The sequence below is a fragment of the Gymnogyps californianus genome, unplaced genomic scaffold (assembly GCF_018139145.2).
Source record: "Gymnogyps californianus isolate 813 unplaced genomic scaffold, ASM1813914v2 HiC_scaffold_94, whole genome shotgun sequence".
NCBI classification, from domain to species: domain Eukaryota; kingdom Metazoa; phylum Chordata; class Aves; order Accipitriformes; family Cathartidae; genus Gymnogyps; species Gymnogyps californianus.
This window is the reverse complement of record NW_026114487.1, coordinates 102,279-125,838: the sequence shown is the minus strand read 5'-3', so window position 1 is coordinate 125,838 and position 23,560 is coordinate 102,279. Positions and strand designations below refer to the sequence as shown.

At 42.8% G+C, this 23,560-nt stretch overlaps 1 protein-coding gene across 1 annotated transcript in view; it reads right to left on the bottom strand.

Annotated features, from left to right (window-relative positions):
• Positions 1–23,560, bottom strand: part of LOC127029287 (transmembrane protein 161B-like) — a gene marked incomplete at its 5' end in the record, with an annotated part of 124,282 nt that overhangs the window by 5,335 nt on the left and 95,387 nt on the right. Inside the window, one exon of the mRNA XM_050914854.1 lies at positions 5,753–5,767. Coding sequence (XP_050770811.1) covers positions 5,753–5,767 — 15 coding nt within the window. The remainder of the gene's footprint in view (positions 1–5,752; positions 5,768–23,560) is intronic.

Below are 23,560 nucleotides of genomic sequence, written 5' to 3'. Positions count from 1 at the left end.
TGCCTTTACCTTCCCAGGGGTCTTGCTCAGAGCTCTTCGGTCCGGGGATCGGAGGTTCTCCCCAAGAATCCCTCGGTGCCGGCTGGAGGTCCTGCGATCCCGCAGATCTGTTGAGGTTCAGAAGCAGTGTCCCATCTGGGTCGCCAAATTCTTTTGCAAAGACAACCCATTGAATTTACAACCCATTTACAACAGTTCTACATTCAGTTTATTTTGATACTTGGTTTTAATGTCTGTCATATCTTTGTGAGGTATCTTTTTTAGCTCTGTAGATCCAAATGGAAGTGCATCATTGGCTGTGCTTACTAAATCATGATACTCATTTTTCAATCCCACCCACCAAATATGCAAAGGTTTTTTGAAATTTGGCTAGTAAAATTCCATCTTCCCTGATGTCAATCAGTTGGTCTTGCAAACTAATCGGAAGGAGTTGGATTTTTATATTTTTAACAAATGGATTCAAAAGTTGCTGAAACTCTCCATTTGGAAGATTTTTAAAAAGGTTAGAAAATTCCATTTCCAAATTTTTTAAGTGTACAGATATGATAGTTTTTATAGGTGACATGCATTGTTTTTGGCATCAAAATCACATAAGAATGGAAACATTTCTAAACAGCCTTTTCAAAATGCTCTCTGCATAGCACAAGTTTCTTTCAAAAAGCAGTTACTTTCTCACTCATTGTGATTGTGGGTTTTTTTTTTCTTTTCAAAAATATCTGCTAGGTAGCATATTACTGACAGCCACCTGTCATCACAGAAAAGGTCAGCAAATTTGGAACACGTGTCTGACAACTCTTTTAAGCACTTTGCCAGGAGATAACCAGTGAACTTCTGTGTGGTACAAAAGATTTTCATGGTCACTCCCCATCTCATTACAAAGTATTGTAAAGATTCTGCTATTTAAAGGTCTTGTTTTTATAAAAACAACCACATCGATGACATCCTGTAGCACTTTGTGCACTTCTGGCTCCAATTTCTTTGCTGCAATAGCTTGCCTATGAATGATGCAGTGAATGAATTCCACATGTGGTGCTATTTCTGTAACCATGCCCCAGAATCCTTTTTTTATTCCAGTCAAAGCAGCTGCTCCATCAGTGGTTACACTTGCAGAATTTTTCCATAAAACATTGTTTTTATTAAAGAAGTAATTTACTGTTGAGAATATATCTTCTCTGGTACATCTTTCCTTTAGTGGCTCACAAAAAAAGTAGTAGTTTGTGTATTTTATTATTGAAACAGAATCTAGCAAATACCATAAGCTGAGACATGTTAGAAACATCTGTCCTTTTATCCAACTGTATAGCCAACCTCCCACAATGCATAATTTGTTCTAATACTTGTTTCTCCAAATCTTCAGTTAGTTAAAACTAGATAATATAATCCATAAATCCGCTTAACTGGGCATACATAATCTGTAATACATTGCAGCATGCTGAAAACAAAGATGAGTGAGGGCACCACTGTCAACCCCTCTACATTGTGGAACACCCACTCTTCCCTCAGGATACCTTGCTTACTGTATGTGACACGTGACTATCTGACATACAGATGGAGTGAGGGCACCAGTGCCAATCTGTATATTAGTAAAGCTTAATTTGTTTTTTTTTAAATAAAAATTAAATATAAATAGAATTTCTAATATTTTCTTCCCGCACCCCAATGTATCATCTTGCACACCCCCTGAGGTGCACACACCCCACTTTGGAGACCATTGATCTATGAAACAGCATGTGGATTAGACTGTGTGTTAGAAAAAAAAAATACACTCTGAAACTGATGCAGACTTATTTAGCTACATCTCTTGACTGAGGTGACAGTGTTGACATTGTTTCTCATTGTGGGCTTCTAAGCCTAGTGCTGCTGGGAATGCCTTTTTGGAACTGCAATTAGCATTATATAGGCATGAAATATGCTTTTAAAAAGTTGTAATCTCAGCAAATATTCTGAACTTCCTTATCAAGTTTACCACTTGAAAATAAGTATGTTATTTCATTTTCATTTTCACTGTGCTGTTAACCTAAACATTTTGATTGTCCAGAGAGGTGCAAGGAATATGCAGGGTGTCCATAGTCCTCTGACAATTTCTAGTTAATGTAATATGGGTTCTCATATTTCACTGTTCTGCCACAGTGTTTAAACACCTAGGAAATGCTTGCTTAGTTAAGACAGTTGTCAACAGGAAACTTGGTTATGGAAATTTGAAACTAACTTCTAGATTACCTAGTGCATCCTTGTTTTATTGTTAAATGTGTACTGGGACTTTTTGAATGTATATATAATATCTTTCTGGTGTTGGAGAATACTGCATTTTAGGTTGAGAAATTTAATTTAGGTACTAACCTAAGCTGAACTAAATGGCCGGAGAGCAGATTCCAGCCAAAAGGAATTGTGCAAATGGAGCAGGGTCGTGTCCTGGTTTCAGCTGGGATAGAGTTAATTTTCTTCCTAGTAGCTGGTAATACTGTTTACATGTAATCTTTCAAGATTCTTATTGGTCCCAGTAGTCTTCAGTTTCATTTAAAGGTACAGAGTTTCCTTTTTCTACCATGCATGCTCAGAGAGGAAGGGGCTTCTGTGAGTAAGGGGCTTCTAGGTTTGTGGGTGTGATTCTAAGCATTCTAATGAGACAGTTCGTTAAAGGGTAACTTAACTCCACAATACTGCTGAGTCTGTTTCAAAGTTATCTAAGTAAATTTGATTAACTACTGTCTGTTTGCATCTTCCTTCAAGATGCACCAGATATACTGGCCTCTGGAACATCCTGAAGTGATCAGCCCTCCTTTTGTAATCCTCTATATACATACAAGATAAGATTACTTTACGTGTGACAACTTACGCATTACAGTAGCTAGTATAGTGCTGTGTTTTGGATTTAGTAGGAAAATAATGTTGATAACACACTGATGTTTTCAGTTGTTGCTAAGTAGTGTTTATCCTAAGTCAAGGATTTCTCAGCTTCTCCTGCCCAGCCAGCAAGAAGGCTGGAGGGGCACAAGAAGCTGGGAGGGGACACAGCCAGGACAGCTGACCCAAACTAGCCAAAGGAATATTCCATACCATATGACATCCTGCCCAGTATATAAACTGGGGGAGCTGGCTGGGAGGGGCAGATCGCTGCTCGGGAACTAACTGGGCATCGGTCAACGAGTGGTGAGCAATTGCCTTGTGCACCACTTGCTTTGTATAGTCTAATTCTTTTAGTATTATTATTGTAATTTTATTATTATTATCATCATCATTATTTTTCTTCCTTTCTGTCCTATTAAACTGTCTTTATCTCAACCCATGAATTTTACTTTTTCCCATTCTCTCCCCCATCCCACTGGGTGGGGGGAGTGAGCAAGCAGCTGCGTGGTGCTTAGTTGCCGGCTAGGGTTAAATCATGACAGGTCCAAAGAGGCTGTAATAAGGAAAAAATAAGGAGTGGCACATGTTTGGGTTTTGTAGCAAAAAAAGGAAAGAAATGATACAGCTTTTAGGGATATTTTTGAGAAGAAACTGCTATAGCAGAGAGCATGTATTTCTTGATGTGTAGGGGATGTAAGCACCATTTCAATGGGGAGATAAAGGTGCATAGAATCCAATTAAAATCCAATAAACTAGAGAGGTGCTTCTTAGGGATGGAGTTATTAACATGTATGGGGGAGGAATATCCTAAAGTAATAAGTTACTTAACAAAAGAATCTCTGAAAAAATTAGTGATAAACTTGTAAGTTGAAGAAGGTTAAACTGAAGCTATCGTTTGGGTGGCTGGAGCATTATTTATGAACCCATGTGAAAGTTTTATTAGTTTCACCAGTTTGTATCTCTTTGGTACTTTGAGCTTTGCTAAAGCACCTAATTAAAAAAAAATATTTAAAGGCCATGCAATTTTAAGACATACTTTGCATCCTTTCTCATTTTATTTGGGGCAAGGAAAGAGATTTATGGAAACAAATGATGATTTGTAGTAAGATCTGCCTAGTGATACCTAGGGAAATATAAACTGTAGGCTTCTGTTTCAAACATACCTACTGACCTAGCAGCACTGAAGCATAAAGGTTAACATGATTCTACATATAGCCTCAGGGTTTATGTAGCCTAGAAGAAAGTGAAAATCCTTTTTCATAACTGTCAAACTCAGTCTCTAAAAAGATATAAACAAAAAAATGTTTTAGGATTTGTGCTGATTTCTTATGTCTGTCAGAAGAGTTGACTTTTGAAACAGTTCTGTGATAGCCAGAGTATCACTTTGTTCAGAAATGGACAGATTTGACCTTATGAAGCTTCTAACTTCTGAGGAACTATTAATTTATTCTTTTCTTTTTCTTAAATACCTTTGTGGCCACCTCCTTCAGTATTAATTTCAGTAGCAGCAGTCTCTAATAAGAGAATTACTTTCTGTATTTCCCTGAGAACTAATATTCTCAGTGGTTAATTGGAGGAATAGTTTGTTATTAAATTATCTTTTTTCCAAGCAACTGTGCTTTCCTTCTGGAGATAATATCTCTTCCCCCACCCCGCTTCAGTCTTGACCAGTCTTCTGGCTCAAATTGGAGTTTTCAGGTTTTCTTACTACTTGGCTGCAGATCTAGACTTTCTCATCTTAAAGAATGTTTCCCTTACATTAAGTTCCAGCGAGTATGCTCATATTAGTTGCCAAAGAACCTTGAAGAGGATGATGTTTATTCTGTTTTATGGAATATAAAACTTACTGAAGGAAAAATTAAGAAAGCCTAAAATGTGCATGTGTCGTGGTTTAACCCCAGCCGGCAGCTAAGCACCACACAGCCGCTCGCTCACTGCCCCCCACCCCTGGGATGGGGGAGAGAATCAGGAAAAAAAAAAACTCGTGAGTTGAGATAAAGACAGTTTAATAGGACAGAAAGGAATGAAAAACAATGATAATGATAATAATAATAATATGACAATAGTAATACTAAAAGAATTAAACTATACAAAGCAAGTGGTGCACAATGCAATTGCTCACCACTCGTTGACCGATGCCCAGTTAGTTCCCGAGACGCGATCCCCCTCCCAGTTAACTCCCCCCAGTTTATATACTGGGCATGATGTCATATGGTATGGAATAGCTCTTTGGCCAGTTTGGGTCAGCTGTCCTGATGGTGTCTCCTCCCAGCTTCTTGTGCCCCTCCAGCCTTCTTGCTGGCTGGGCACGAGAAGCTGAAAAATCCTTGACTTAGTATAAACACTACTTAGCAACAACTAAAAACATCAGTGTGTTATCAACATTCTTCTCCTACTAAATCCAAAACACAGCACTATACCAGCTACTAGGAAGAAAATTAACTCTGTCCTAGCCGAAACCAGGACAGCATGCAACTAATTTTATTAATACTAGAATGTTTTTGTTTAACATTTTTTTCAAATACAGTAGTTCTGTGACCAATAAAGAAGTTATGAACTTCTGTTGTTGTTCTTACCCAACTTAGCTGTTATAAAGAACAGTTTACATTTGATGTGCTTTGATAATCTGCCAATATTATATGTAATATTTTTCTACAATCCAACCTTTCCTTGTGCACAGTTCAGGAGATGGGACAATAAACCATTGTGGTGGGTTGACCTTGGCTAGCCGCCAGGTGCACACCAAGCTGCTCTATCACTCCCCCTCCTCAACTGGACAGGGGAGAGAAAATATGACAAAAGGCTTGTGGGTCAAGATAAGGACAGGGAGATATACCTGCTCCAGCGTGGCCTTACCCACAGCCACAGTCCCTTCAGAAGTAAACCTGCTCCAACATGGCCTTACCCATGGCTGCAGTCCCTCCAGGGGTGTACCTGCTCTGTCGTGGGCTTATCCATGGCCACATGCTTTGAGGTGCTCCAGCATGACCTTATGCAGAGCCACTGATGCTTCAAGGTGTACCTGCTGCAGCATGGACTTATCCACAGCCACAAATGCTTCGAGGTGTACCTTCTCCAGCATGGACTTATCCTTGGGCCACAATCCCTTCAGAGGTATACCTGCTGCGGCACAGACATAACCACGGCCACAGATGCTTCAAGATGTACCTGCTCTGGTGTGGACTTATTCACGGCCACAGATGCTTCAGGGTGTCCTGCTCCCACATGGACTCATCCACAGGTCACAGTCCCTTCGACTCGAGTTCACACTGGAGTTCCAGCCTGTCCAGTACAGCAGCACAGAAACAGCAGCGATGCCCTGGCCATCTGCCAGCCCAAGCGCATGGCCATTGCTGTTATCAAAATGTTCCCAGGCACAGCAGAGTAAGACGATAAGCAGTACAGCAGTACAGCAAGCAGCGAAAGCAAAAAGCAGCCACTAACGAACACTAGGCTCTAATATACAGTAAGGCAAGCAAGTTCCATGGCAAGCACAGAAGCCTGCTGACTAATAGCTAAACAGCTGTAACAGCTATAAATTCAATCTAGCACATTCCAATCAAACCTGTCATTATCTCGAACCCTTCGAGCCCCACGTTGGGTGCCAAAAAGGACTGTTGTGGTTTAACCCCAGCCAGCAACTAAGCACCACACAGCCACTTGCTCACTCCCCCCACCCAGTGGGATGGGGGAGAGAATCAGAAGAGTAAAAGTGAGAAAACTCGTGGGTTGAGATAAAGACAGTTTAATAGGGAAAGCAAAAGCCGCGTGTGCAAGCGAAGTAAAACAAGGAATTCATTCACCACTTCCCATCGGCAGGCAGGTGTTCAGCCATCTCCAGGAAAGCAGGGCTCCATGATGTGTAACAGTTACTTCGGAAGACAAACGCCATCACTGTGAACGTCCCCCCCTTCCTTCTTCTTCCCCCAGCTTTATATGCTGAGCATGGCGTCCTATGGTCTGGAATATCCCTTTGGGCAGTTTGGGTCAGCTGTCCCGGCTGTGTCCCCTCCCAGCTCCTTGCCCACCCCCAGCCTACTCGCTGGTGGGGTGGGGTGAGAAGCAGAAAAGGCCTTGACTCTGTGTAAGCACTGCTCAGCAATAACTAAAACATCAGTGTGTTATCATCAACACTGTTTCCAGCACAAATCCAAAACATAGCCCCATACTAGCTACTGTGAAGAAAATTAACTCTACCCCAGCCAAACCCAGCACACTTTGCCACATAAACCCAATACAACCATGAAGATAAATATATGGGCTGTGTGTGATAACAGATTGTTCTGTACATAATTGTGCCTTATTTAAAGCTTAATTTACAGTTATAATCAGTATCCAAAGAAATCTGTCCTTTGTACAGATAATAGAACATACTAGAAGATGCTACCTTTGGAATTGGGGAAGGGGAAAGTAAATAGTATTTAAGGATTACTGTGACCTAAACCAGAGTACATTACCTTGTACAACCTCATTTCTGCCCTCCTGCATACAAGCACATAATTTACTAGCAAGTGTTTTGCATGCAATTTCACTATATTTCTAAAGTATCTCAAATATTTTTAAATTAATACTTATACAGCTACATAAACTTATGGGACTACAAGAAGCACCTGCCAATGTCTTTTCCCATCAAGGAAGATTTTTTCTTTGGTCACTATTGCTCACAGGATAGTTGCTTATTTTTAGTGGGCGCAGTCAAAGAAAGTATGTTCTGCTTTACAGGATCACAGAATCGTTGAGGTTGGAAGGGACCTGTGAAGATTGTCTAGTCCACACCATACCCCCCCCACAAAGGCAAGGTCATCTAGAGCAGGATGCCCAGGACTGTGTCCAGTTGGGTTTCGACCATCTCCAAGGATGGAGACTCCACAACCTCTCTGGGCAACCTGTTCCAGTGCTTGGTGACCCTCACAGTAAAAAAGTTTTTTCTTATGTTTAAATGGAATTTCCTTATTTCAATTTGTGCCCACTGCCTCTTGTCCTGTCACTGGACACCACTGAAAAGAGCCTGGCTCCATCTTCTTCAGACCCTCCCTTCAGATATTTATATACATTGATGAGATCCCCCCCCCGAGCCTTCTCTTCTTCAGGCTCAACAGTCCCAGCTCTCTCAGCCTTTCCTCATAGAAGAGATGCTCCAGTGCCTTCATCATCTTTGTGGCCCTGCAGTGGACTCTCTCCAGTACGTTCATGTCTCTCTTGTACTGCAGAGCCCAGAACTGGTCTCACCAATGCTGAGTAGAAGGGAAGTATTGCCTCCCTCATTCTGCTGCCTAACACAGCCCAGGATGCTGTTGGCTGCCTTTGTAGCCAGGGTGTGTTGCTAGCTCATGTACAACTTGGTGTCTGTCAGGACCCCCGGGTCCTTCTCTGCAAAACTGCTTTACAGTCAGTCAGCCCCCAGCATGTACTGGTGCATGGGGTTGTTTCTCCCCAGGTGCAGGACTTTGCACTTCCCTTTGTTGAACTTCATGAGTTTCCTGTCAGTCCATTTCTCCAACCTGTCAAGGTCTCTCTGGATGGCAGCACACCTGTCTGGTATATCAACACTCCTCCCAATTTTGGATCATCAGCAAACTTGCTGAGTGTGCATTCTGTCCCATTGTCCAGGTCATTAATGAAGAGGTTAAACGGGATCAGACTCAGTATTGACCCTTGGGATATACAACTAGTGACTGGCCTCCATCTGGATGTTGTGCCACTGATCACAACCCTTTGAGGTCAGCAGTTCAGCCAGTTTCTAATTCACCTCACTGTCCAGTGCTCTACTCCATACTTCATCAGTTTGTCTATGAAGATGTTGTGGGAGACAGTGTTGAAAGTCTTGCTGAAGTCAAGATGAACATTATCCACTGTTCTCCCCTCATCCACCAAGCCAGTCATCTCATTGTAGCAGGCTGTTGTATTGGGTTTATGTGGCAATGTTTTGGTAGCGGGGGATGGGGGCTGCAGGGGTGGCCTCTGTGAGAAGAGGCCAGGGGCTGCCATGTGCCAGAAATAGCCAGTTGCAGCCAGCTCAGTAATAGCTCCACCACTGGCCAAAGCTGAGCCAATCAGTGAAGCTGGTGGCACTTCTATGAAAACATTTTAGAAAGGGTAAAATGCTGCACAGATGGGGGGGGGGAAGTGTGAGAAACAATCCTGCAAACACCAAGGTCGGAGAAGAAGGAAGGGGAGGATGTGCTTCAGGTGCTGGAGCAGATATTCCCCTGCAGCCCGTGGAAGTTTTGGAAGAGACCATAGTGGACCAGGAATTCCCTGCAGCCTGTGGAGAGGACCACGGAGGAGCAGGTGGATATTTCCTGAAGGAACTGCAGCCCGGGGAGAAGACCCATGCTGAAGCAGGGGAAAAGTGTGAGGAGGAAAGAGCGTCAGAGAAGAACTGTTATGAACTGACCACAACCCCCCTATACCCCCTGTGCCACTTGCGGGGGTGGGGGGTAGAAGAGTCAGGAATGAAGGAGTGAAATTGAGCCTGGGAAAAAAAAGGGTGTGGTGGGGAGAAGGTGTTTTAGTTTTTGTCTTTGTTTCTCACCATCCAAATTATTTTAACTGACAATAAAATTAATTTTCTGTGAGTCAAGTCTGTTTTGCCTGTGACAGTAATTGGTAAGTGAACTCCCTGTCCTTATCTCGACCTATGAGATTTTCCATCTTATTTTCTCCCCCTGTCCTGTTGAGGAGGGGGAGTGACAGAGCGGCTGGGTGGGGGTCTGGCAGGCAGCCAAGGTCAACCCACCACAGCTATCACGATGGTTAAGCATGATTTCTGCTTCATAAATCCCTGCTGACTACTCCAAATTGTCTTCTTATCCTCTATTCATTTAGAAATGGTTTCCAGGATGATTTGCTCCATCACCTTCCTAGGGATTGAGGTAATGCTGATCAGCCTTTAGTTCCCTAGATCCTCCTTCTTGAAGATAGGAGTGACACTTTCTTCCAGTCCTCAGGAACGTTTCCCAGTCTCCATGATTGATTAAAGATTATTGAGAGTGGCCTCGCAATGACATCAGTCAGCTCCCTCAGCACTGGTGGGTTCATCTCTTCATGTCCCATGGACTTGTGTATGTCCAGTTTGTTTAAATATTCCCTAATCCAATCCTCCTCCACCAAGGGTAAGTTTTCCTTGCTCCAGACTTCTCCTCTGGTCTCAGGGGCCTGGGATTCCTCAGGGCAAATCTTCCCAGTAAAGACCAAGGCAAGAAGTCACTGACTACTCTTGACCTTTTCCATGTCCTTTGTCACCAGGTCCCCTGCCCCGTTCAGCAGCAGGCCCACATTTTCCCTAGTCTTCCTTTTGCTCCTGATGTGCTTTTGTCATGGTTTAGGTCAGGACAGACTAAATGCATGCATTAATTACTGCACAATAATTGGATCTGTGTGAAGGAGTTTGGATATTTATTGCCTCTGTGTAGAAGTGATTAATAATGCAAAGAACACTTCAGAGCTACAGAAAAGTGATTATCTCTACTTCCCCTTTCCTTGCTGACTGGAGCAGCAGTTGTCAGTAGCCAGGAGAAGGGTGCTGAGTGCGCTGGTTCTGGTTGAATGAGCTTGGTTCCAGGTATCCCTGGAGGTCCTCTGTGGTCAGACATCTCCAAAGGTAAAGTTGTGCTGCTTCCCTTCAGGCTGAGGTGGATGAGTTTTATGAGGTGGACAGCATCTTCCAGATTGTCTGATTTTTATTGGTTGGTGGGCCACTCCGAGCTGTCACTCATTGATTGGTATAGCAAGTTGTTGGGGAAATGTATAAGTTTAATTTTCCTATTTCTGCCAATTATGCATTTTTTTCATAACACCTGTCTAATTGTGCTTTATCTAACAAAAGTTACATCTCTAACAACTAAAAAGCAATATACCAAAGGTCAAACTGTAGGCCTCTGACATTGACCTAATTACTTGAGTGATATCAGCTCAGTAGGAAAAGACAACTTGTAGAAGCAAATCTTGTTGCCCTTCACGTCCCTCACCAGATTAAAATCCATATGGGTTTTAGCTTTTATAACCGCATCCATGCACACTTGGACAGTGTCTCTATGTTCCTCCTGGGTCACCTATCCATACTTCCACTTTTTTTACGCTTCTTTTTTATGCCTAAATTTAGTCAGGAGCTCCTCGTTCATTCATTTAGGCCTCCTGCCGCCTTTGCTTGATTTCCTGCTCGTTGGTATGAACCAATCTTGACCTTGGAGGAGGTGATCCTTGAAAATGATCCAGCTCTCCTGGACCTCTTTTCTCTCCAGGGCTGTATCCCATGGGATTCTTCCAAGCAGATTCCTGAAGAGGTCAAAGTCTGTTCTCCTGAAGTCCAGGGTTGTGATCCTGCTTTTTGCCTTGCTCCCTCCTCTGGGTGGAGGGTGAAATACAGCAAGTCTCTTCAACTAGAGCCTATAAGGATCAGCCAAGAAGCCTTCCAGGCTCTCCTGTTTTTTTGTTTGTCACTGCAGGGAACAACAAATGAACATGGAGAAGAGGAGACTGTTGGCTGCTATAGACACATTGGGTAGGAGTGTGGTATAAAATGTTAAGATTGACTCATTACAGTTCTCCCTGTCTCTGTGATTCCATCTGTGTTTCAGTCTGAGGCATAACTCGATAAGGGAATTGGAGCTGAAATACACATTTGTGTGTGGTGGTGTGGTGCCTCCCCCCCCCAATCTCAACTTCTGCTAGTGGGCATCTAAAGTATCCTTGTTTTACCCCTCAAACTTCTATGCTGATGCTCAATATTAGAACTATTTAGAAAAAGTATCATCTTGTTGATTCTGTTCATATTTTAAACTACTATATTGCTTTTACTCTGTCTTTGAAGCAGTTCTTCTTTGGGGAGTATCCTTGAAGTGAAAAGTCTCCTTAAAAATATTGAAAGATTTTAGCTAGGCTAGAAAAATTTATTGTGCAAGAGTCATTGCTTACTGAATGCAAACTTTCTCCTTTAATGCTCCATTAGAAACTAAAAGGGCTCATCTTAAGAACAATCCAAAGCCAATCTATCTGTCTGCTGTTCTTGAAATATGCAGGCAGTTTAGTGTTTTCTACTGCTCAGAGCTCTACTTTCATTATAGAAATCTATTTATCTGTTCAGGTTACTACAGAACTTCATACATGCAGCCCATTCAGACACCATTTAGTTTCAGAAAGCTACTCCTAATGTCTTCATGTTTGTTTAAGCAAACAATGTTGAGATAAATTTCTGAAGTGTGGGATAGAACTGACCATCTTTGATGTCAAAAACCTGTTGTCTTGGTCTCTGGCTAATGCATAATGATAATTATTGCATTGATAAACTTAGCCTAAATAGGTGAACCCAGTTTTGGAGAGGAAACCAGAAAGGTCAGGTTGATTGCTTAGGAAGTAAATATAAGAGGCAAATTTAGGCTTGTACCTCACAAATTCTATAGTTATCTACTAGGTTGTGCTACCTCCATCTTTGTATATAGACTTAGGTAGAACCAAATGTGTTTCCTTAGCGATGAAGATACTATAAAGCACTTATATGAAATAAAGTGGGTGTTATTGCACTGGGTCTGGTTGGGATGGAGTCAACTTCCTTCATAGCAGCCCATATAGTGCTGTGTTTTAGATTTGTGACTAAAACAGTGTTGATAACACACCAATGTTTTAGCTATTGCTTAACAGTGCTTGCACAGCGTCAAAGCTGCCTTTGTTTCTCACTCTGCCATGTCCCGTCCCCCCCGCCCCCCAGCAAGTAGGCTGGGGGTGGGCAAGAGGCTGGGAGGGGACACAGCTGGGACAGCTGATCCAAATTGACTAAAGAGATATTCCATACAATATAACATCATGCTCAGCAATAAAACTGGGGGATGGGGAGAGTTTTTCCAAGGTAGCCATTGCTCAGAGACTTGGCTGGGCATGGGTCTGCTGGTGGGAGGTGGTAAGTGATTGCCTTTGCATCACTTTTTTTTTTTCCCCCCTTATTAAACTTATTAAACTACCTTTATCTTGACCCATGAGTTTTTGTTGCTTTTGCCCTTCCAGTTCTCTTCCCCCATCCCGCTGCAGGGGAGTGAGTGAGCAGCTGGATGGGGACTTAGCTGCCAGCCGGGGTCAACACACCACAGTTATACTCTGGACACTTCAGTACTTTGCAAAATATACATCATTGGAATATTACTAAACATGGAGGTTGATTAAGGATAGTAAACCTGTTGTACTGGTCAGTTTGTTACTTCTGGCTGGTTTATTGCCAGCTAACTGCACTGTCCTGGGCTAATTTTGAACACTATCTGTATGGCAATAAATATCATGTAAATGTTTCCCAACTTTGTGTCAATGTTAATATGGAGCTTTGGAATATCTTACAGCAAGAACTTGATTTTGAGTACTGTATTGGGTCTAGCTGAGATGGAGTTAATTTTCCCCACAGCAGCCCTCGTAGTGCTGTGCTCTGTATTGGTAGCTAGAAAGGTGTTGATAACACACCAGTGTTTTGGCTACTGCTGAGCAGTGCTCCCACAGCATCAAGGCTGTCTCTCCAACATTGCCCCCCCCACCAGTAGGCTGGGGGTGGGCAAGATCTTGGGAGGGGACATAGCCAGGACAGCTGACCCAAACTGACCAAAGGGATATTCCATACCATATGACGTCTGCTCAGTATAAAAGCTAGGGGGAGGAGGAGGAAGTGGGGGGGCATTCGTTTTTTTATGTTTGTCTTCCGGAGCAACCACTACGCGTACCCTGCTTCCCGGGAAGTGGCCGAACATTGCCTGCTGATGGGAAGTAGAGAATAAAATCTTTTGGTTTCCTTTGCTTTCGTGCGTGACCTTTGCTTCTGCTTTATTAAACTGCCCTTATCTCGACCTACGAGCCTTTTGTTTTATTTTCTCCCCCTGTCCAGTTGTGGAGGGGGAGTGATAGAGCGGCTTTGGTGGGCACCTGGCATCCGGCCAGGGTCAACCCACTACAGTACTAAAGCAATAGATATGTGATGAAATAAAACAATACAAAATGTATAGTTTTGCACCTGCATGTCTAATTGTGAGGCCATCTGTTGAAACTAGTGTCAAGTGAAAAACATAGATGCACTAGTTAATTGCATTCACCAAAATGTGAAGCTGTGCAGTAGCTGGACAATTTTGGGATGTACTAGAGCAGGGATTTCCAGTGGGGCAAAAGAATAGTGATGCTACTGTCCTGCATGCATGCTAACTACCCATCTTCAAGATAAATGATTCTCCACTGGAACAGGTACAGACAGGACCATTAAGATATAGAGGCTGAAAAGTGAAGTAAAGGGGTCTGGCTAGCTTAGCCTAGCAAAACAGGCTGAGAGGGGTATGATGGTGCTAACATAGCCAGTTAACAAGTTACTGTAAATTAGCTGAGCCATTTTAAGCTTGGTGCCTCAGTCTTGTGCCAGAGCCTTCAGTTTGATTTAGAAATATGTAACCCCATTGCCAGCTGTGCAAATTTGAGGACTGAATTTGTTTAAATGTAGTGTATAGTCTGTTCTTAAACTGGTTGATGTGTATTGTATTTTCTGAAAATGCAAAAGATCAGTATCAGAAACTATATTGTTCTTGTCTCTAATAATATAAGTAGGAATTTTTTAGGGTCTGCCTCATGTATCTAATCCTTTAGATGGGGGAAGGGGATACCAACAAGATTGCAGTAGGTAAGCCAAGGGTTGGCATGGCATCGCCTGAGGGTGGCAATGCTAGTGGGAACATTTACACTGCTCCTGGGAGCACGGAAGGCTCAGGAGCATATCTGAAATGCTTGTATACCAACGCACGCAGTATGAGAAACAAATAGGATGAACTAGAAGTGTTGATCAGTTCCCAGAGCTACAATATCATTCGTATTAGTGAGACTTGGTGGAATGAGTCCCACGATTGGAGTGCTGGGATGGAGGGCTACAGGCTGTTCAGGAGGGATAGGCAGGGCAGGCAAGGTGGAGGTGTCGCACTATATGTAAGGGAGAGGTTTGACTGTACAGACCTTACAGTTAGGGATGATGTGGTTGAGAGCCTCTGGGTGAGGATTAGGGGGATGGAAAACAAAGGAGATGTCGTAGTGGGTGTCTACTATCAATTGCCCAGCCAGGATGACAGCACTGATGAGTTATTCTATAGGCAATTAGGAGAAATCTCTGGATCAGTAGCCCTGGTCCTTATGGGAGATTTCAACTTCCCAGACATCAACCGGGAATATCATACTGCTGTGATGAGCAGGTCTTGGAAATTCCTGAAGTTTGTAGAAGATGATAACTTCTTGTCACAAGTACTCTGTGAGCCAACTAGGAAAGGTGCCCTCCTAGACTTGCTATTTGTGAATAGAGAAGGACTCATGGGGGATGTGATGGTAGGTGGCTGTCTTGGCCACAGTGATCATGAAATGGTTGAGTTTAAAACTTTCAGGGTAATGAGAAAAAAGGTCAGCAGAGTTGCTACCCTGGACTTCAGGAGAGCAAACTTTAAGCTATTCAGGGAGCTATTTAGCAGAGTACTCTGGGAATCTGCTTTTGAGGGCTTAGGAGTCCACGAGTGCTGGTCAGTTTTGAAGAACCACCTTTTAGAAGCACAGGAGCAGGCAATTCCACTGTGTCACAAGTCAAGCAAGTGGGGCAGAAGACCATCTTGGCTGAACAGGGAACTCCTCGTGGAGCTCAAGAGGAAAAAGAAACTGTATGATCTCTGGAAGCGAGGTCAGGCTTCGCAGGAAGATTACAGAGTTGCAGTTCGCATATGCAGGGAGAAGACACGAAAGGCCAAAGCTCAACTAGAGTTGAAACTGGCCAGTGTTGTTTCAGATAACAAGAAGGGCTTTTTTAAGTATGTTAATAGCAAGAGGAGGTCTAAAGAAAACATTGGACTGATACTTGTTGAAGATGGTCACCTGACTAATAGGGATGAAGAAAAATTGGAGGTGTTCAATGTGTTTTTTGCCTCAGTCTTTAATATCAATGATAGACCTTGGGCTGCCTGGTCCCCTGAGTCGGAGGACCATGAGTGTGGGAACAGTGACTTTCCATTTGTGGACACTGAAATTGTAAGGGACCAGCTGTATCAGCTGAATGTTCACAAGTCCATGGGGCCTGATGAGATTCATCCCAGAGTACTGAAGGAGCTAGCGGATGTTATGGCAGGACCCCTCTCGATCATCTACCAAAGGTCTTGGGAGTCTGGGGAGGTCCCTGCTGACTGGAAGCTAGCCAATGTTAATCCAATCTACAAGAAGGGCGTGAGGGAAGACCCAGGGAACTACAGACCTGTTAGTCTAACCTCAGTTCCTGGAAAAATTATGGAGAAGCTTATACTGGGTACTATTGAAAGGCATTTAAAGAACAATGCAATCATCAGGCACAGTCAGCATGGGTTCACAAAGGGAAAGTCCTGTTTAACTAATTTGATCTCCTTCTATGATAAGGTCACCCGCCTAGTGGATGAAGGGAAGGCGGTGGATGTAGTTTTTCTGGATTTTAGTAAGGCTTTTGATACTGTCCCTCACAGCATCCTTCTGGACAGGTTGTCCAACTGTGGGATGAGCGAGTTCACAATGCGCTGGGTGAAGAACTGGCTGAAGGGCAGAGCTCAAAGGGTTGTAGTGAATGGGGCTACATCTGGCTGGCGACCAGTCACCAGTGGTGTTCCTCAGGGTTCAATTCTAGGGCCAGTCCTGTTCAATATATTTATCAGTGATCTGGATGCAGGAGTTGAATGCACCATTAGCAAGTTTGCTGATGATACCAAACTGGGAGGTGCTGTTGACTCTCCTGAGGGACAAGAGGCCTTGCAGAGGGATCTAGATCAATTGGAGCATTGGGCTATGATTAATGGGATGAAATTTAACAAGTCGAAATGCCAGATTCTGCACCTAGGACGGAGTAATGCCGGGCACAAGTATAAATTGGGAGAGGAGTGGCTGGAGAGCAGCCCTGCAGAAAGGGATCTGGGGGTGCTGGTCGACAGCAGGCTCAACAGGAGTCAGCAGCGTGCCCTGCCAGCCAAGAGGGCAAACCACATCCTGGGGTGCATCAAACACAGTATAACCAGCCAGTCAAAAGAGGGGATGATCCTGCTGTATTCAGTGTTGGTGCGGCCTCACCTCGAGTACTGTGTGCAATTCTGGGCTCTACAATTTAAGAAGGATGTGAAGGTCCTTGAATGTGTCCAGAGGAGGGCAACAAAGCTGGTGAAAGGGCTGGAAGGCATGTCCTATGAGGAGCGGCTGAGGACTTTGGGCTTGTCTAGTTTGGAGAAAAGGAGGCTGAGGGGCAACCTCATGGCTCTCTACAGCTTCCTGAGGAGGGGAAGTGGAGAGGGAGGTGCTGATCTCTTCTCCCTGGGATCCAGTGACAGGACAAGTGGGAATGGTTCAAAGCTGCGCCAGAGGAGGTTCAGACTGGACATTAGGAAGCATTTCTTTACCGAGAGGGTGGTCAAACCCTGGAACAGGCTTCCTAGAGAGGTGGTCGATGCCCCAATCCTGTCAGTGTTTAAGAGGCATTTGGACAATGCCCTTAATACTATGCTTTAACTTTTGGTCATCCCTGAAGTGGTCAGGCAGTTGGACTAGATGATCATTGTAGGTCCCTTCCAACTGAACTATTCTATTCTGTTCTATTCTGTTCTATTCTATTGTATTCTATTCTATTCTATTCTATTCTATTCTATTCTATTCTTTTTGATGAGTTGACCTTGGCTGGCCACCTGGTGCCCACCCAGCTGCTATCTTACTCTCCCTTTCTCCAACTTCTAAGAAAAAAGGATTAGCTCCTGATTTGAATGTTTTATCATAGGCACTAAAGTTCAATATTCTGTATCCATGTGTGGCTAGTAGTTTAATCACCTAAACCCGATGTAAGCTTACAGAGAAGGCTTGATTCTGTAGGCCTTCCTTCGCTAGGTAGTGGCAACCTGGTGCAACAAGCACTCCATTTCATGTCATTGTTGCAAAAACGGAACACTTTGCTGCTCTTTCATGAATGTCACAGATCTACTTTTGTTAAAATTTCGAAATTCTGTGCAAAGGATTATCCTGGGAGAGACTGATGAAGTAACTTAAAAGTATTTCATTTAAAACTTGAGAGAAATGGGGGAGGAAGACAGAGGGCAGTAGACTAAATTGGAGAGAAAGAGCAAAGACACTGAAAAACAAGGTAAAAGAGGTCAGCTGAAGAACAAAGTGAAATCAGGAAACATGACTTATTTTGCAAATGAATGACAGCTTTTACTTGGATTGAAGTGCTGGACTTCATAGTATGCAGTGAACATTTACCATTTAGCATCTGGAAGTATTATTGCAGTACACTTACTATTTGAGCAGCCCTAATAGTGAGCTGCTGCTTTTAAAATTAACTAAAAAGACATTACTATGGCTGCATGTGACATAAGTAGTTGTCAGTCCCATTAGGCTGTCAAGATAAAAATATTTTTATATGCTTGGTTTAATAGCTATGTGCTTTTCAAACAAAATAGGTAGGTTTCACAAAGTAAGCTCATGAATTTTCAAGCCTTGTCTGAAAAAAATCTCTAGAAGATGGAGATAGTTTGGATGCACGAGTGACTTCTGGGTTGGTTGCTCATATTTCAAATATATTGGGAGTGTCTGTGAATTGTCAAGGAGTAAGAAGAATATATGACGTTTTGTCATGGATTTTGTCACAGTTTTTCTTAAAATGTGATTTCAAATACATCAATATAAAAACACTTCTACAGTGATATCCTTTGTCTGCTCAGAATATTGTTATCATAGAATCATAGAATCATAGAATGGTTTGGGTTGGAAGGGACCTTAAAGATCATCTAGTTCCAACCCCCCTGCCATGGGCAGGGACATCTTTCACTAGATCAGGTTGCTCAAAGCCCCATCCAACCTGACCTTGAACACTTCCAGGGAGGGGACATCCACAACCTCTCTGGGCAACCTGTTCCAGTGTCTCACCACCCTCATTGTAAAAAATTTCTTCCTTATGTCCAATCTAAATCTACCCTCTTTCAGTTTAAAACCCTTGCCCCTTGCTCTGTCACTACAGGCCTTGGTAAAAAGTCTCTCTCCATCTTTCTTATAAGCCCCCTTTAAGTATTGAAAGGCCGCAATAAGGTCTCCCCGGAGCCTTCTCTTCTCCAGGCTGAACAACCCCAACTCTCTCAGCCTTTCTTCATAGGAGAGGTGTTCCATCTCTCTGATCATTTTCATGGCCCTCCTCTGGACCCCCTCTAACAGGTCTTTCTCATGCCAGGGGTCCCAGAGCTGGATGCAGGACTCTGGGTGGGGTCTCACAAGAGCAGAGTGGAGGGGGAGAATCACCTCCCTCGACCTGCTGGCCACACTTCTTTTTATGCAGCCCAGGATACAATTGGCTTTCTGGGCTACGCGCTCACATTGCCGGCTTGTGTCCAATTTTTCATCCACCAGTATCCCCAAGTCCTTCTCTGCAGGGTTGCTCTCAAAATCCATTCATGCCCCATTCTGTACTGGAGTTGGAAGCCATTGTACAGCTGGAAAACTATGATATAGTTGCCATCACAGAAACATGGTGGGATGACACACTACTGGAGTGCTGCAATGGATGGCTATAAACTCTTCCGAAGGGATAGGCAAGGAAGGAAAGGCAGTGGGGTAGCCCTGTATGTTAGGGAGTGTTTTGACTGTCTAGAGCTTAATGATGGTGATGATAGGGTTGAGTGTTTATGGGTAAGAATCAGGGGAAAGGCCAGCAAGGCAGATATCATGGTGGGAGTCTGTTATAGACCATCCAACCAGGATGAAGAGGCAGATGAAATATTCTATAAGCAGCTGGGAGAAGTCTCACGATTGCTAGCCCTTGTTCTCATGGGGGACTTCAACTTACCAGATGTCTGCTGGAAATACAATACAGTGGAGAGGAAACAGTCTAGGAGGTTCCTGGAGTGTGTGGAAGAGAACTTCCTGACACAGTTGGTGGGTGAGCTAACTAGGGAAAGCACAATTTGCCCTTGGTGAATCCATGTTGGCTGTCTCTACCTCCCAGTCTTCCATATGCCTTGACATGTCTTCCAGGAGGATATGTTCCATGATCTTACCAGGCACGGAGGTGAGGCTGACTGGTCAGTAGTTCCCAAGGTCGTCCTTATTACCCTTTCTAAAAATGGGTGTGTTGTTTCCCTTTTTCTAGTCACTGGTGACTTCACCTGACTGCCATGACTTTTCAAATATGATGGAGAGTGGCTTGGCAACTACCTCAGCCAGTTCCCTCAGGACGCTGGGATGCATCTCATCAGGTCCCATGGGCTTGTGTGTGTTCAGGTTCCTCAAGTGGTCTTGAACTTGATCTTCTCCTACAACGGGAGGGACTTTGTTCCCCTAGTCCCTCCCTGCCTTGAGTTTCAGGGGCTTGAGAGATGTGGGAAGAGAGATTACCAGTGAAAACTGATGCAAAAAAGTTGTTGAGTACCTCAGCCTTCTCCATGTTAGTTGTTACCAGATCCCCTGTCTCATTTATTGGTGGGTGGGGTACATTTCTTTACTCTTCCTTTTCTGGCCAATGTACATGTAGAAACCCTTATTATTATTCTTTGCATCCCTTGCATAATTCAGCCCCAGCTGTGCCTTAGCTTTCCTGATCCCATCTTTACGCATCTAGGCAGCATTCCTATATTCTTTCCAGAATAAATGTCTCTGGTTCTACTGCCTGTGCGTTTCCTTCTTGCACTTTAGTTTGACCAGGAGGTCCTTACTGAGCCATGATGATCTCCTGCGTTCCTTGCCTGATTTCTTGCACATGGGAATCGAGAGTTCTTGTGCTCTAAGAAAAATGTCCTTAAAGAGTTGCCAGCTCTCTTCTGCTCCTTTATCCCTGAGGGCAGTTTCCCATCCACTAATTTCTTAAACAACTGAAAGTTTGCTAAGGTTTTAAGCTCGGTTTCCCTTCCCTTGAGTCATCCCCTGCCACAATATATACTCTTTCCTGTGCTCAGAACTACTTATGTGTCTGAAGCTTTTTTGTGAATGCTTCTTAAAATCATCTTTGTTACATCTGTCTCGTTTTTGGAAATTTGCCATTCTCAGCCACTTTGTCTTCCTTTTAGACAAAAAGGAGGAAATACTCTTTTTCTAATTCAAGCAAATGCATTGTACCAAAATGATTCACCTCAAATAATCAGTTGTGTGTAGCTAAAATTCAACTATTAGAATAGAATAGAATAGAATAGACTATTTCAGTTGGAAGGGACCTACAATGATCATCTAGTCCAACTGCCTGACCACTTCAGGACTGACCAAAAGTTAAAGCATATTATTAAGGGCATTGTCCAAATGCCTCTTAAACACTGACAGGATTGGGGCATCGACCACCTCTTTAGGAAGCCTGTTCCAGTGTTTGACCACCCTCTCGGTAAAGAAAAAATTATACTTGTACCCGGCATTACTCTGTCCCAGGTGCAGAATCGGGCATTTGGACTTGTTAAATTTCATCCCATTAATCATAGCCCAATGCTCCAATCTATCTAGATCCCTCTGCAAGGCCTCTCATCCCTCGAGAGAGTCAACAGCACCTCCCAGTTTAGTATCATCAGCAAACTTGCTAATGGTGCATTCAACTCCTGCATCCAGATCACTGATAAATATATTGAACAGGACTGGCCCTAGAATTGAACCCTGAGGAACACCACTGGTGACTGGTCGCCAGCCAGATGTAGCCCCATTCACTACAACCCTTTGAGCTCTGCCCTTCAGCCAGTTCTTCACCCAGCGCATTGTGAACTCGCTCATCCCACAGTTGGACAACCTGTCCAGAAGGATGCTGTGAGGGACAGTATCAAATTTTATCAAAAGAAGCACAAATATTGTGCTTGTTCAGGCAGAGATGTGACAGCCTTGTCAGCCCCTAATGCATGTAGTAGAGGCCCACAACTACAACTTTCAAATAGTCAATTCTATACCCTGAATCAGAAGTTATATGCATTCTGAAAAGCATAGTTTCTATGTAATAGGTTTAATATTGTATTCAAGCAGATTTCATGTTTCTAATATATGTGAAGATGAAATTAAAATTATATGCTTCTATTAGTAAATCTAGACTTGTTTCTGTCAACTTGATAGGTAATCCCTGATTCTGCTGGATTTTGATGGTCACTATATAATTCAAGTATGTTTGACACTACTTACAAAATAATGCAAAGAGTACATGAATAAAACTGTGGGTTAAGGTGTTTTGTTTTTTTTCCCCTTAAATTCTTAGTATCTCGTCTTCCAGAAAATAGCATTCAGAATGAAATGAGACTTCTCCCTTTTTTCAGGTTTTTCAGGTTCAGGAAAAAACCTCCCATTTTAAAAAAAAATTTATACTTGTCAAATGTCTTTTTGACAGCTATTTCAGTTTCCTCTGCTTTTATAAAACACAAGATGGTATTCACATTTAGAGCATTATATTCTATAAATATTTAGACCTTTATGTTTTACTTCATATTTGAATAGTTCTGAATGCTTAGGTGTCTAATTAAATACCTGAGTGGCACTATAAAATGCCTATTTAAACATAAGACATTGAAGATGTAGGTTTTATGCCTTCATGATGTTTCTAGAATTTGCTAGATGTTGAGGCCACTGTTTTAAGCATATATGGTCTTTACAGTCAATGCATTGACTTCAAAGTATTGGTTTAGGAACTTTGTGCTCTGTCTGAATTGTCTTGTTGTCCTGCAGCTAAAATAAGCAGCTGCGCCAACACAATCGCTGACAACAACTGAGCAATCAAATGCTATCACCACTGTCAGCTCTACAAAGGCAGCTGCAGCTCCCACACCAGTCCTTTCTCCAATCCCTGCTGCTGCCCCTGTGCCAGCTCCTGTCTCTACCACTCCAACACCAGTTGCAGTTGCATGTGCACCTGCACCTGTAAGTGTCCCTAAAGAGAAACCACCTGAAACACCAACTGTTCTTAGTCCATCATCAACTGGCAGGTATGAATGAGCATCAGAGAATGGTTTCTGTGTTTATTTCCTCTTGTTTCTAGTCTTGGTTTTAAAATAAGCTTTCAATTGCAATATTAGTCCAGTATTTTTTTTCCATTTTACCTTCCCCCCCACAATGTAATCAATGTAATGCCTGTCTATAAGTTATTGCAGGTAATAAGCTCTTCCCCCCTGTCTTCCCCTGGGAACTATGGTCTTGTGATTAAACTTACAGAGCTGGGAGTCAAGTGATACAGGATCTATTCTACTCTGGAGTTATTGTGACTCCCTTTTTTTCTTTTAAACTGAGGCTATTTTGCTATGTCTGCATGATAAACTGATGTTTATGAAGCCATTCAAGACTTTTTTAAAAAAAAAAACCTAATTCTGTTTTGAATCACACTGGTCAGATTTTACATACATGACATAGTAAGCTCTTATTCCAATAAGAATCCCTTAACTTTTGAAAAGAGAGTGCTTGTGATTTCAGCTCTCAGCATTCAAGAAAATCAAGTGCAAGTTTGCAGTTGCATCTCTGGTTAATACTCTGTTCATATAAAGTTGCTTACATATTGTATGGGATTAAAAATGCAAAATAGTTGGCTATAAATTCATGGCCCTTGGAATGCTGCATAACTTAAGTTCTTAATTCTTCAAATACAGGCTTATAATTATTTGTGTGCTATTTATGTGAATGCTGTTGCACAAGATATTGATTTTTGAAGAGGTAGTATTTAAATACCATCCAATATTGGTTTATTTTGGGATGAGGAAACAAAGCTTGGAACTGGCCAACTTGTTGAAAATGTCGGCACTAA